This window comes from Petaurus breviceps, unplaced genomic scaffold, assembly GCF_028583685.1.
Source record: "Petaurus breviceps papuanus isolate PSGF00001 unplaced genomic scaffold, PetGlider_PUasm1.0 174, whole genome shotgun sequence".
In the NCBI taxonomy this organism is placed as follows: domain Eukaryota; kingdom Metazoa; phylum Chordata; class Mammalia; order Diprotodontia; family Petauridae; genus Petaurus; species Petaurus breviceps.
Genome location: NW_027185761.1, coordinates 74,316,215 through 74,329,213, shown reverse-complemented (window position 1 = coordinate 74,329,213; position 12,999 = coordinate 74,316,215). Strand labels below are relative to the sequence as shown.

Genomic DNA, 12,999 nt, shown 5'->3' with positions numbered 1-12,999 from the left:
CAGCCCGTGGCTCCACACCCCCCTCACTCCAGCCAACACGCAGGTCAAAGCTGGGCACTGAGCAAGGGAGGCTCCCTTTCAAGTGGCCAGGGGTGTAATGTCCTTTCACAGCAGAGCATCTTCGCGAGCCCCCCTCACAGGGGCTTGGCACTGTCACATTCTGCACTTTTTGTCAGGTCTCCTGCCCTCTGAGGATCCCCCTCCAGGGAGTGATTTTTCTCAGACTTGATCTCCTGAGGGCCTCGGGCTTCATCTTCAGGCATCCACAAACCATCGGCTTGCACTGGTGTCTCCCAACAGCGGCCCCATGAGGCCCACTCTACCCTCCCTTTCTCTTCATCCATTGACTCTCCTCAAGGATGGGGCTGTTCTCACACCCATGGCAAGCATGCACAATATCCCACTTGCTTCAAAATTCAACAGGACTGGGCAACTTCACTTCCAAGGGGACCAATCACTTACCTGCTTTCCCTCCTCCAGTCTTTCTGCCTACCACCTCATCCCACACTGTCACCACATTAATCTGCTTCAAGCATTGCTCTGGCCCTGTTACTGCCTTGCTCACAAACCTTCCATGGCTCCCACCTGCCTCCCCAGTCAAGTCCCACGATTTCTTCTGCTCCTACCAGGGACCTCCAGGATCCGACCTCAGTCTGCCAAGTTCTTCTTTCCCACAATTCTCCCTGCAGATCGAAGATTCTACTCAAAAGGAACCACCCCTATTCTCCAACAGGCCCTGCCAATTCCTGTCTCCAGGTCTTTTCTCCTGACAATTTCTCTATATGAAATCACAACCCGACCAGTCCCATCCCAGGTCCTTCCGCCTCTAAGCTTCCGTGGCCAAGAGCAGATGACTGGCTCTTACACATCAGTGGGAAGGTGACAGATGCTTACACCCAGAACTTGTCTCCAATTAAAACAATGATAACTGTTTTACAAGCAACAGACCACGGTCTCCAGGCAGCCGTCGATGAGCCTGTCAGCTATCAGGTGCCAGGTGCTAAGGGCTGGCAGCAAAGCTTTTATCCTTACGCACTAAGGTGCTGCCTATACCAATAACAATCATAATTGTAACCGCTATAACATTCATATAGCACCTACTATGTGTCAGCCACTGCGATTTACAAGCATCTCATTTCAGCCTCACAACAACCCTGGAGGAAGATGCTATTATCATCCCCATTTAGAGGTGGGAAAACTGGCAAACAGGTTAAGTGACTTGCTCAAGGTCACACAGCTAGTAAGTATCTGATGCTGGATCTGAACTCAGGTCTTCCTGACTCCGGGCCCAATGCTCTGTGTACCCTGGGCAACCAAAGAAAAGGGGATAAAAGCAAGGGCACGGCTGGGCCGGACAATCCACAGCCTGTCTGTGCCCGGCCTCACGGGCTGGTGTTGTGGGGGAAGGCCAATTTGTCTCTTCCTCACTTGTGTCTACAGCAGCTGGATCCAGCAAGCTCTTAACCAGGAAGAGCAAAGAAAGATTCAGGAGCTCAGAATTTCACTTAAGAAAAGTCCCAAGGACATTCCTGAGAAGGAGAAGGGAGCCTGTGCCTCGCCCTGGGCATGGTCCCCCTTTTATTTTCTGATGTGGAGATAAATGGTCACTCCAAAGACTCAGTCACAGTCCTGCTGGGCTTGGCTCCGGCAGGTTCTGCCTCCCACTAAGCTCTCTCATTCCAAAAATTCAATGGCACCTTCTAGGCAGGGAGGCTTTGGTTCTCCCTGGGCTCCCCTTCCATGGCAGGCCACAGCGCTGTGTGACAGGAGACCTCCTGGAGGATGAGCCTCTCCGGGCTCAGCTAGTCTGGTCCTTGGAGACTAGACCACTCACAGATCCTACCTTTAACCCTAACCCTGGGGTCAGATGCTGGCAAAGGAGAAACACCTGTGGCGGGCAGTCTGCAGGGGCAGGAGGCTACGAACAGTCCCCAGCTGTTCTCCAGGCCAAGGTGGGAAGTGAAATGTCTGCTCAGGCTTGGCACGGTGGGAGAGAGGAGGCCCAGAGGGAGGGGTGGGAGATTTAGGGTGTGGGATGTCCACTGGAGAGCTACAGCCCTGGAGTCCAGGCAGCAGGTGGTCAAGAGAAGACAAGAGATGGAAGGGGAGGGGAGGGTCTGGCCGAGGAGGGGCTGAGTGCATCCAGAGTCAAACCTGCATCTGGTCCGAGCTAACCTCTTCATGACTGGCACATCCAGAGGGGATGGCGGTCACCCTAACTTGGAGCATCTCGGACACTTTGCAGACCTCGCCCTGACATGTGCCCTGGGGCCAGGCCATCCATCTGGATGAGCTGATCTTTGGGGGACAGTTACAGGTGTGGCCCCATTTCTACGGATGAGACAAAGATAAAGACCCACTGGTGGAGATGTGAGTGTCTAGACGACTTCTATATGGTTCACTGAACCCCATCAGTAGCTTAACTTGAGTGTGGCTCTGTCTTTGCTCTCTGATACCCTGCACCTGACCCACACAAACCCTGAATGTGGTGGAGAACAGTAAAAATAATGTCATATAATTATTAACAGCCAGGTGGTGTGGGGGACAGAGAGTTGCAACCAGAGTCAGGAAGATGCACGTTCAAGTCCAGTGTTAGACACTTACTGGATGTGTGACCCTGGACAAGTCCCTTAACCTGTCTGCCTCAGTTTCCTCAACTGTAAATGGAGTTAATAATAGCACTAACCTCCCAGAGTTGTTTGTGAGGATCAAATGAAAGATTTGTAGAGCACGTGGGTGGTATACAGTAGACACTTACTTAATAAAAGCTTCTTCCACAACAATAATAGTTTTATTCTCATCATTTCTGTCGTTGTCCATTAGCAGGCCCTCCTCGCCCCCACTTCCTGGCTGCCCAGGCTTCCTTTTCATCTCCTAGAGTCCTTTCTGTCCTTCCTGTGGGAGCCGTCCCTCTGGGACCAGCTCCAACTGATCCTGCTTATACAGAGTTGTCTCTCCGGTTAGAATGGAAGTCCCCGAGGGCAGGGACTTCTGCATTCTTGTGTGTCCTTCACTCTTTCACAGGCCTGGCATATAGCAAGTCCTTCATAAATGCTTGTCCACGGACTGCCTGAGCTAAATGTCTGAGGCAAGATTTGAATTCAGGTCTTCCTACTGGCTACCTCCTCTAGCTACCAGGAATACACCCAACTGTCTCAGAAAAGTGAATCAGATCCTGGGAGGGTTCAAGTGTCTGCAAATCTGCCCTTCGGGGAACTTCCTGCACTGACCCATCCTTTCCCTCAGTCTTTGCTGCTGATTTTTACCTGTGGCATTCTTCAAAGGTGTTGGGGGTGGGGGCAGGAAGTAGCCTGGTCTGTCTTGACCTTCCCCCAGTCCTTTGGCAGTAGGCTTGCTTTGGGGAAGGGGTAGAAAGCTCAGCTTCTGAGTCATCCTGCCCTGGGGGATGGAGACCAGAGCCTTTCCAGCCAGAGACTTGCATCCTACAAACACACTCATGATGGTCTCTTTGTTTGTCTAGCCTTTTGGGGGGGCCCTCTGGCACCAGCTCTGCTCTCCCAGATGAAGTTCCAACAAGGCAGGGACATCTCTGGGCAAGCGACCAGAGGGGGTCCTGTTTGGGAGTGGAAGGGGGCACCTGTGGGGGGAGGCTCCCCAGCCTGTGCCCAGGCCCTGAGCTCTCACCAAGGAGCTCTGCCGCTCACCCACAATCAAGGAGGCGGCATCTAGTCCCTGTCAGCAGCATTAATTCTCTCCATAGCCTCTTCTGAACAGAAATCCCATCCCAAGACATCATTTTCCTCCCTTTCTGCTTGGTTCTAATAAAGTCAGAGGCCAAGGATTCTCCTCGCTGATTCCAGGCCTCGGAATTCACAAAAATGAGGATCTGGCCTTACATGCCCACTGGCCTTCTCATCAGTGGCAGCCCAAGCAGCTCAAAGCCATCTGCCCCACACCTCAGCCTGAACCGAGTTATGAAGGGAAAACAGAGGCCCAAGGGGACTTCCAAGGAGGGCCCAAAGGAACAATAGAATTGGTGAAAATAAAGGTGACCCACTCTCACAAAAGCCCAGGGCTAAGAGGAACCTAGGAGATGACCTGGGAGCTCTGCTAAGGATTTCCTGCGTGACTGTTTTCTGGATCAGCCCTTTCATCTCCCCCAGTCTCAGCTGCCTTTGCTATAAAATGAGTGACTTTGGACTAGATGGCCTCTGAGGCCCCATGTATCTCTAAAGGTGTGAACCCCCAAAACACAGTTTTCTGTACTCAACAAGTGTCCCCCCACAAAACATGTAAATGTTTTGACTCAGACCTCAGAACCAAATAAAATAATACTGGTAAAGTGCTTTGGCACAGTGCTCCAAACATAGCAGACATTGTATACTTGATCTTCTCCCTGCCTTTCCTTCCTCCATATGCTTCAAAGATGATAAAAGATGAGAAAGTAGTTGTGGGAAAATAGACGAACTGATGCATTGTTGGTGTAGCTGAAAAAACATTCATTCATTCTGGAAATGGAATTTGGTATTATGGTAAGATAGTGACTAAAATGGTTTTACCCTCTGACCCAGAGATCCTTCAGTAAGGTAGGTATATACCTAAAGGAGGTCAACTATTAAAAAAAGGATCCTAAATACACCAAAATATTCCCAGAAGTCTTTGTAGGAGCAAAAAACTGGCAACTAAGTGCTTATTGATTAAGGAAGGGTTCCAGGGGTGGAGGCCCTCGGGGTCTTCAAGTTCAGCTCTTTGACTAAACACAAACTTTACAGAATAAATCACCTAAATAAAAGGATTTTTCTGTAAAACTTGGACTCAGTCAAAAGGCCACACCCAAGGACCTAGAAGGGTTCCCTCCTTGGACCCAAATGATATATGGCTGTTAGGGTTGGATATTACTGGGTGATAGGAAATGAATATGAAGAATATAGAGAAACCTAGGAAGGATTCCGAGAACTGGTGCCAAGTGAAGTAAGTGGAATCAGGATAAACCATGTCCTCAGTGACTAGAAAGAACAACACAACTCCACTGCGCCTGAAAGCACCTGCCCCTGCTCCATGGCAGAGGCCAGAGGAACATGGCGCATGACTTTAGACTCTCCTGGGAGGGTGGATTGTTTTCATTCTTTGTAAGGGATTGCTCCCTGGGAAGGGCAGGGAGGAGGGATACCTTGAGAAAGGGAGGGAGGCAAAATCAAAATACAGTAATAAGAAGTGATTTTAAATACAAAATGACAAACCTTGCCAGGTCTGGAGCTGACAAGGATCACCCTGACTTCCTGGGCCTCAGTTTCCCCAATGTGTAAACTAGATCCTCTCTAAGGTGCTTCCAGTCTAATCTCTGACCCGTTGAGGCCAGGGACTTCACTCCAGTAGACCACAGCATTTCCAAAATTAAAGGTCTCTCATTTGACAGATGAAGAAACTGAAGCCCCAAGAAGTGACGGGATGTGTCCCAAAGTCACGTGACAAAAATCTCCTGATCCCAGATCCAGTGTTTGCTGCACATGAGCCGCTTTCCCTAATGAATCAATGCCCCATTTTATAGAGTCTATAATTATCTTGTTCATTGGGACAGAAACATTTCCTTTGGAATCAGTGAAGATTCTCATATGTTGATGGATATGCACTCCAAGTTATCTTCCCAACTGCCTTTCTCTGCTCCTGATTTGCATTTTAATTTAAGAGCTTAAATCTCATTAATACTGGAAGGAGCATGGATATCATGCATGTGGGTATTTCCTTCACCAATGGAAGTTGCTTCCCCTCTCATTAAGTCTTGCTTAAAATGAAGGGGATAATTTACATTTAATTTGGACATATCCTAATGAAAAGATAACCAGGCTTGATCAAATTCTTCATACAACCCACAGAAGAACATGGAATTCAGGTCATCATTTGATAAAAATTCAGACACTTCCCCACCACGGAGCGAGCCCACCAAGCTACTGAGTGGACCAGGGTGTCCAGAGGGGAGCAGACTGAAAGCACCGCCAGAGTCCACATGCCCAGAAAGAGGGTTCCCAACAGGACTCAGGAACCGAGTGGCACCATCCACACGTTCACAGGCCAGGCTGGACCATTCAGACAGAGGCCTCTGAAAAGTGCCTGAATCAGACAGAATCACGAGCCCCCTTCCTCCCACCTGGAGCTAGCTATGATCCCTTGTGATCTGACTCACTCTGAAAGGCTACGGCATTTCCCAGAAAACACGAGCTGGTTCTTTTCTTCCTCTGTCAGCTGCCTCCAAGATTCCTTCTGCCTCTTAATCTAGGGCCCCATGAAGTCACTTGATCTCTCTGTGACTCGGTTTCCTTCTCTGTAAGATGAAGAGTTTTGGATTCAAAGGTCCCTGGGTTCCCTCCTAGGTCTAAACCTTCGATCCTATGACCCTGAGAATTGTATGGCATTATTCTTGCCCTCACTGGGAACTGATGAGTGTATATTTACAAAAATTTCTGAAGAGGAGAGAGTGTTGATGACAGACCAACAGACTGTGCTGAAATGGAGTAGCGATGGCCATGTCTGTTTAGATGAACATGTAATAAAAGAACTCAAAACCACCAGACATTCCACTCTGATAAAAAGGGTACATTCAGTGAAATCATGCTGGGCTCTTCACTGGGAGAAAGCCTGGACCCCAGAGCTATTGAACATTGAAGGTGGTGCCATGTTTTATTTATGGAATCATTTCTTCAGTCCTCACCAAGTTTCCTTCTTTTCCATCTTTTCTTGGAAAAAAACAAAGTATCTTTGCCATCTTTTGTAAGAGCCCACTGGCCAACACTGGAGAACCTGGGTTTTGGGGGATCCAAGGAAAGCCAAATTTCCTGGCCCTTCATACATTGCTTGCTCAGAGTGTATTTGCTGGGCTCATTTAATTGAGCTCCATGTGTGAAGACAGGCTCGTACAGCCCCTACACTCCCCAGCCTCCCATCTGCCTCAAGAGACCATTGTTGGTGTTGCTGAATCGGGTGGGAAGAGAGACATGTTGATTACAGACCAACAGCTTGTGCTCAAATTGATGAGTGATCGCCATCTCTGTTTAGAGGATTATATAATAAAAGAAATCAAAACCACCAAACACGGTACTCTGATAAAAAGGGAACATTCAATGAAAAAAATCTCAACCCACAATGCACTGGTTCTCATAAGAGCTTCAATTTTCTGTGTGCCAAACCTAGAGGAATTTTATGAAATGTGGATTTGAAATGTGCTTTGAAATAAATTTCCGTTCATGAAATAGACTGCCAACAGTCAGACAGATAACCAGATGCCTGAACTCTAAAAGGGTCCGACTCTCCTCAGCAGAAATGCACACCCACTTTATTAGCCACCAAGACAGGTCAGCTCTGATCAATATCATGACACTGGAGGGAATTCTAATGAACACAAACAAGGCAGTGACCCCCCAGGCTCACCCCAAGGGAAAGGAATAGGAAGCTTCTTTTCTCATCTTGCTTCAAGAAACTTAACAATCTCTTATCTTATTTAAGTAAAAAAAAATACATTTAGTTATCTCAATTCCCAGGACCAGCTAAGTAGTGCAGTTGGTTCAGCTACAGAAGAACACTGTGCCAGACATTGGTGGGGGAGGCAACATGATGTGCTCTTAATGCCCATGGAATCACAGGTTGGCATGCCAGGCTTGCCCCCTTCACTTCAAGGAGGGCGCTCATCCTGGTCAGGCAAATCTGCAGTACTGGGAACCACAGCTCAGGTTCCCTGACAAGCTGGAGAGTGTCCCAAGCAAGGTGACCAGCATACTGGCTAACTTAGGGATCATGGCCTGTGAAGACTGGATGAGGGATATGTGAATCTAAAGCCTGCAGAAAAGGAAACTGGGTGGAAGGGGACATGAAAGCTATCTTCAGGTATTTGAGGGCCTGTCCTGTGGAGGAGGGGGACTTGTTTGCTTGGTCCTAGAGGGTGGGGGCAGGAGCAACAGGGAGAAAGCATCTTCCTAAAAAATCAGACTCCCCCAAAATGGCAGGATCCCTCTCACCATATGAATAAATAACAAGGCAGATGCCAAGGTGCCTTCCGGTCTGAGAAGCCATAACTTTTCAATATATAAACACATAAATACCTATTATGTTCCAGGCACTATACTAGGCACTGAGAAGTCAAGATGAAAAGTGACCCAGTTCTGCCCTCACAGGGCTTATAGTTTAACATAGAAAAGACAAATACCAAGACAAATCTGGGTGAATCCAGGTAGATGATGACAAAGTCAAGAGAAAAGCTTTCAGAAAATCTGAAGGAAAGAGCACGTTCAACTGGGGGATCCCAAAGGCAAGAGGGAAGATGGCTCCTGAGCTGAGTCTAGGAAGAAGAGAAGGAAGCCAACCGGTGGAGAATGCACGAGATGAGAGAGTCGTTTCCACTTGCCGGAACACAGCACAGTCAGATGAGTGGGTGGGTCAGTTGGGAGCAGAATGTGGGGGCCCTTCAGTGGGAGACTAAAGAGCTACCCCGGAGCTACCCCGAGATTCTACCCCGGAGCCAATAGAGAGACAATGAAAATTCTGTAGCAGAGAGTGGGACAGTCAGATGAGATAACCCTAAATTAAGGAGACTGATTTGGTGGCTGTGTGAAGGATGAATGGATAGAAAGGAGGAATTGTAGTACCATGGATCTAGGGTTATAAAGGGCCTTGGAGACAGTCTAGGCAATTTTACAAGTGAGAAAACTGGGACTGGTGAGAAAAGTCTCAGAACTAGCAACAGGCAGGGCCTCAGTGAATCCCCTACCTTTCTGAGTAGGGTTTTCCTCAGCTACGATGCCAAAGGTGAAGCAGGGAGGACCCTACTGATGGGGACCAGCCTTGTCAGCTCTGCTTCTATGCTCATCCAAGGGTGAGTCCACTAGCCACCTTAAAGTGAATGTGATTGGAGTTCAGTAACCTTCCCTCTCCAGACACAGCCTGGAACCATAAGCCCACCTTCCATCCATACTGCATGAGTCTTAGATGCCTCCATTCCTCCATCCACTCATTCATTCATTCATATGCTGTTGATGCCCTTGGGATGCAGGCTCCTTGAGGCGAGAGCAGCACCCAGCACAGGACCTGGCGCATCGTCCATCCTTGGGAAATGCTTGTTAATTGACTCCTCATAAAGACACTGGGTGACAGGTATAAATGCTGGCACATCATCAGAGAGGGCTATCGGACCAGGAAGGGAGGTGAGGTCAGCACTAAGGAGAGTGAGAGATGAGCGAGGGACTGCCTGGGGGGTGCCAGGCACTGGGAAGAGAGGCCCTCAACAGACTGAGGGAGACCCTTGGGAAGACTGACAGGTCCAGAGGATGGGTTCTAGCTGCAATCTGCAGAGGTGGAAGCAGGGTGCACATCAGCACATCAGGGAGATCCCAGATGCGCTCAAGGACTGGAGATGAGATCACATATTTGCATGCGATTTTCATCTGATGGAGCTCAGTTGGCATGCTGAAATTTGATTAAGGCTTACCTAACGATTCTCCTTTATCTTTACTTCTGTTTTTATTACTCCTCATCCATCCAGAACTCTGGATGCCTCGGACCAGAAAAGTGTGGTAGATGGAAAGGAGACACAGCACTGGAGGGTGGAATGACCATGGTCGAGAAGTATATGTGGCCAGGAGGAGGCCCAGGCTGGATGCAGAACCCCATCTGAGGATGTGAGGATCACGCTGGGCTTCCCCCCATCCCATCCCCACCTCAGAATGAGCAAGGCTCAGTCAGTCAAGCCCTGCTGGCTGGGCTAGGTCCTCAGAAGAAGCTGAAGGGCCTGGAGGATGGGGCAGAAGAAGCCTCTCTCTGTCCCTGCCCCACTGAGAGCCACAGACAGACAGAGATCGGATAGCCCCTGACTCCACCCTGAAGCATGTAATCCAGTGCCCAAAGCAGTAGAGGAAGGCCTGCTAGGACAGTCATGGACCACAAGATCCGTCTCTGAGACCTTGCCCCTGTCATGATGGGAAAATAGCATGTCCTGACCCAGGGGGAGTTGGCTCCCATGCAAGGATTCCAATATACTCTATTCTGACAACAGGCAACAGTGGCGACCGTGAACCAAGAAGGGCCCCAGCATACTCTTGTGCACACGAACACACACACACACTTCCACACAATCCTACTCAGCCAGGAACAAACGAGTACAATGAAGGCAGCACAACTCTCTGCAACCACCTAGATTCTCTCTTCTTTCAGTGAAGCCCAAAGATCACTCTCCCACTCATCCTCTTCCTACTGGCCCCTCTCTCCCACAGCCAACAAGCGAGCTTGTCAAACAGCCAAGGAACCTTCCATCGCTGATGCTGCGCCCCCTCCCCTTTGAGGCTACCCCTCCCTCTTGCCTTGTTGAAGTCTTCCGAGGTCGCCCTCATCTCCTTCCACGTCTTGTTCAGCAGCTGGATGCAGATGCAGAAGAATTCCTCAAAGGACCGATCATGGGTGAAGAACATGGGGTGAAAGTCATTGCAGGTTTCACTGGCTGTAGAGAGAATGTTGAGAGAGGAAAGGTGAGAACAGGGCAGGGATGACATAGTGCTCATGCTGTGGTCTCAGACACGGTGATGGCTCTGGTACAAGGATCCCCTGGCTCTCCACAGGATTAGGGCCAGGAGAACAGCCCAGGGACCATGGATTGAGCTCGTACAGCTGACTGATAGAGCACTGAGAGACACAAAGGCAGGAGAGAGCCAGCCCCTGCCCTCAAGGAGCTTACAGTCTATCAAGGAAGATAAAGGTCCATAAAAAGGCAGAAACCAGGTTCCAACTGAAGACCTTGGGCTGATAATCTCTACCTTCATCAGCTTCAGCTGAACAAGATGCTCAGCTCAGGGAAAATGTGTTTGAAGGGTTTCTACCTGGCCATCCTCCCACCCCATTGAAGGAGGATCCTAAGGGTTAATGTAAGCACAGCATTAGACCAACACCATCACTGCCAACTTCCTTCCAAGATGAAAGCACGAAGAGGCAGCAAAGCCTTGAAAATTAACGTGCAGCTTATCCTGGGGGCCTCCATACATTTTAACGAACCCACATTCCCTTCATTTCCCCATCTGCCTTTTTTAATAATCCTGAAGCTTTAATCTCTTAGAGAGAGAGACAGCTACCCTCCTGGGCAGAACCCCTCCATCATCACCAGCTCCCCCCTACGTTAGCTAAATGACTTCCCCTTTTGCATAATTAATTATGCTTTTGCAAATGGCCTCCTTAATTATTTCTCCCCCATTTTCCTCCTCTTGCTGTCCCTGAGTTGGCAGTTGGGGGAAGGGAAGAAGAGAATGACACTATTCTCATTAGCCATCTGAGGCCATTAACCATTTATTCTCCATATCCAGTGAATGGACATCTGGAAACCTTCCTCCTCTTTCACTGGACCCCTCTCCTCCCATTCCAGTCTACCTGCTCAAGCTGCTGCCAACATTCCACTCTCATGGCCAACCTCCTTGGGACCTCCCCTTACCTGAAATGTGGCAAGAGCCCCCTAACTGTCTCCCTGCCTCAGATCTCTGACCATTCTAATCTCCCCTCCACATAGCTGCCAAGGCAATTGGCCTCAAGCTCAGGCCTTTGAGCATCTTCTGATGACCTTTTTCTATGTTGGATTTCCTTATTTCTGAGTCATTCCCCATGTCGCCTCTCCCCCCACCCTACACACACACACACACACACACACATACACACATACCCTGAAGAATGTTCAGGTGATCCCAAGTCTACACCTGGAAAGAACCTCTGAACCCGTTAGACCCAGCTTCCCCCTCCCAATTGTACAGGGGAAGCGTCGGAGGGATGTAGCTGCTGGAGGGCAGGGCCCATTTCTGCCAAGCCCCTTAAGTTCTACTTGTTGCTTAGTAGGTGTTTAATAATTGTTTGTTGACCCCAAGTGCGCCGGGTCGTGCCAGCTCTACTGACTTCATAAGCACAGAATTTCCCCACGCCAGCATGCTCAGCATGGCCCCAGCATGGCAGACACATCGTAAGTGCTTGCCCGAGGAGTGACTGAATTTCAGATGATGCTTTCTCCTTTTACTTGTGAATTACCCATGTGGGAATGCAGCAACCTCCAGGCCCCTACATAATCAGCTCCCCTCAACCCAACAACACCAACTTGACTGTTCCCATAGACATGGACTCCTGGAGAGATCAAGGGTCTGGGAGAATATACCTGAGGATTGCTGTGGGTTAAGTTGAAGGCAGAAAGAGGTTTGCTACCCATTCCCTTCACAAAAAGATGTCAGATGGAGAGTCAGGGTCTGGGAAACACAGGATGGAGGAGGAGGAATAAGATGCAGGGGGCTGGAATCCCCTTGGCCAACAGAAACCAGGAGAAGACTCTGGGGGGGGGGGGGGGGAGGAGAGGATGATCCGAGATGGGAATACAGGAGTTGGTCAAGACTCCTCTGGATGGCCCAATAGGCCAATCAAAGGGGATCCATCAAAGGGGAAGATGGGACAAGGGACCAAGGTCCATAGGAGTACATGACTGGGTGAACACCTTACCCTGGGGAAGTTATGGGGCCATAGAATGGGAGCTAGAAGGGCTTTTGAGGTCATCTAACCCAATGACTTCATTTCCATAGATAAGAAAACTGAGACTCAGAGAAGTTAAATGACTTTCCAAGATCATACAGGGGCAAAACTGGGTCCTATGATGCCAAATCTGAGGCTCTTTGAACATCTCAAATTGCCCCACCCCACTCTGCTGCCTCAGATGGTGAATTTTTGTGGTGCTGGATGCCAGCTGAGCTGCCCTTGCCCCAGGACTGAAGCCCTGAGGGATGAACACGGACTTCCTGAGTCAGTTTTCTCCTCTAACAAATGAGAGGTTCAGTTAAATGATTCGGGTCCCTTTCAGCTCCTCCACTCGGAGCCTCTAAAAGTTGAGGTGACCAAGCCTTCCCTCCTGTCACCACATTTCTAGGAGGATCCAGTGAAAGGACGTCCACAAAGGGTTTGACAGGGAGGCACCAGACAAGTGGAAGCCGAGGTGATGAAGAAGGAGGAGGAGGAGGAGGAGGAGGAGGAGGAAGAGGAGGAAGAGGA

General features: G+C 49.3%; 1 protein-coding gene across 4 annotated transcripts in view; it reads right to left on the bottom strand.

The window, feature by feature from the left end:
* ELMO1 (engulfment and cell motility 1) overlaps positions 1 to 12,999 on the bottom strand; it is a 391,469-nt gene that overhangs the window by 121,343 nt on the left and 257,127 nt on the right. For all 4 annotated transcript variants that reach the window (XM_069084405.1, XM_069084406.1, XM_069084407.1 and 1 more), the window contains one exon: positions 10,302 to 10,438. In XM_069084405.1, coding sequence (XP_068940506.1) covers positions 10,302 to 10,438 — 137 coding nt within the window. The remainder of the gene's footprint in view (positions 1 to 10,301; positions 10,439 to 12,999) is intronic.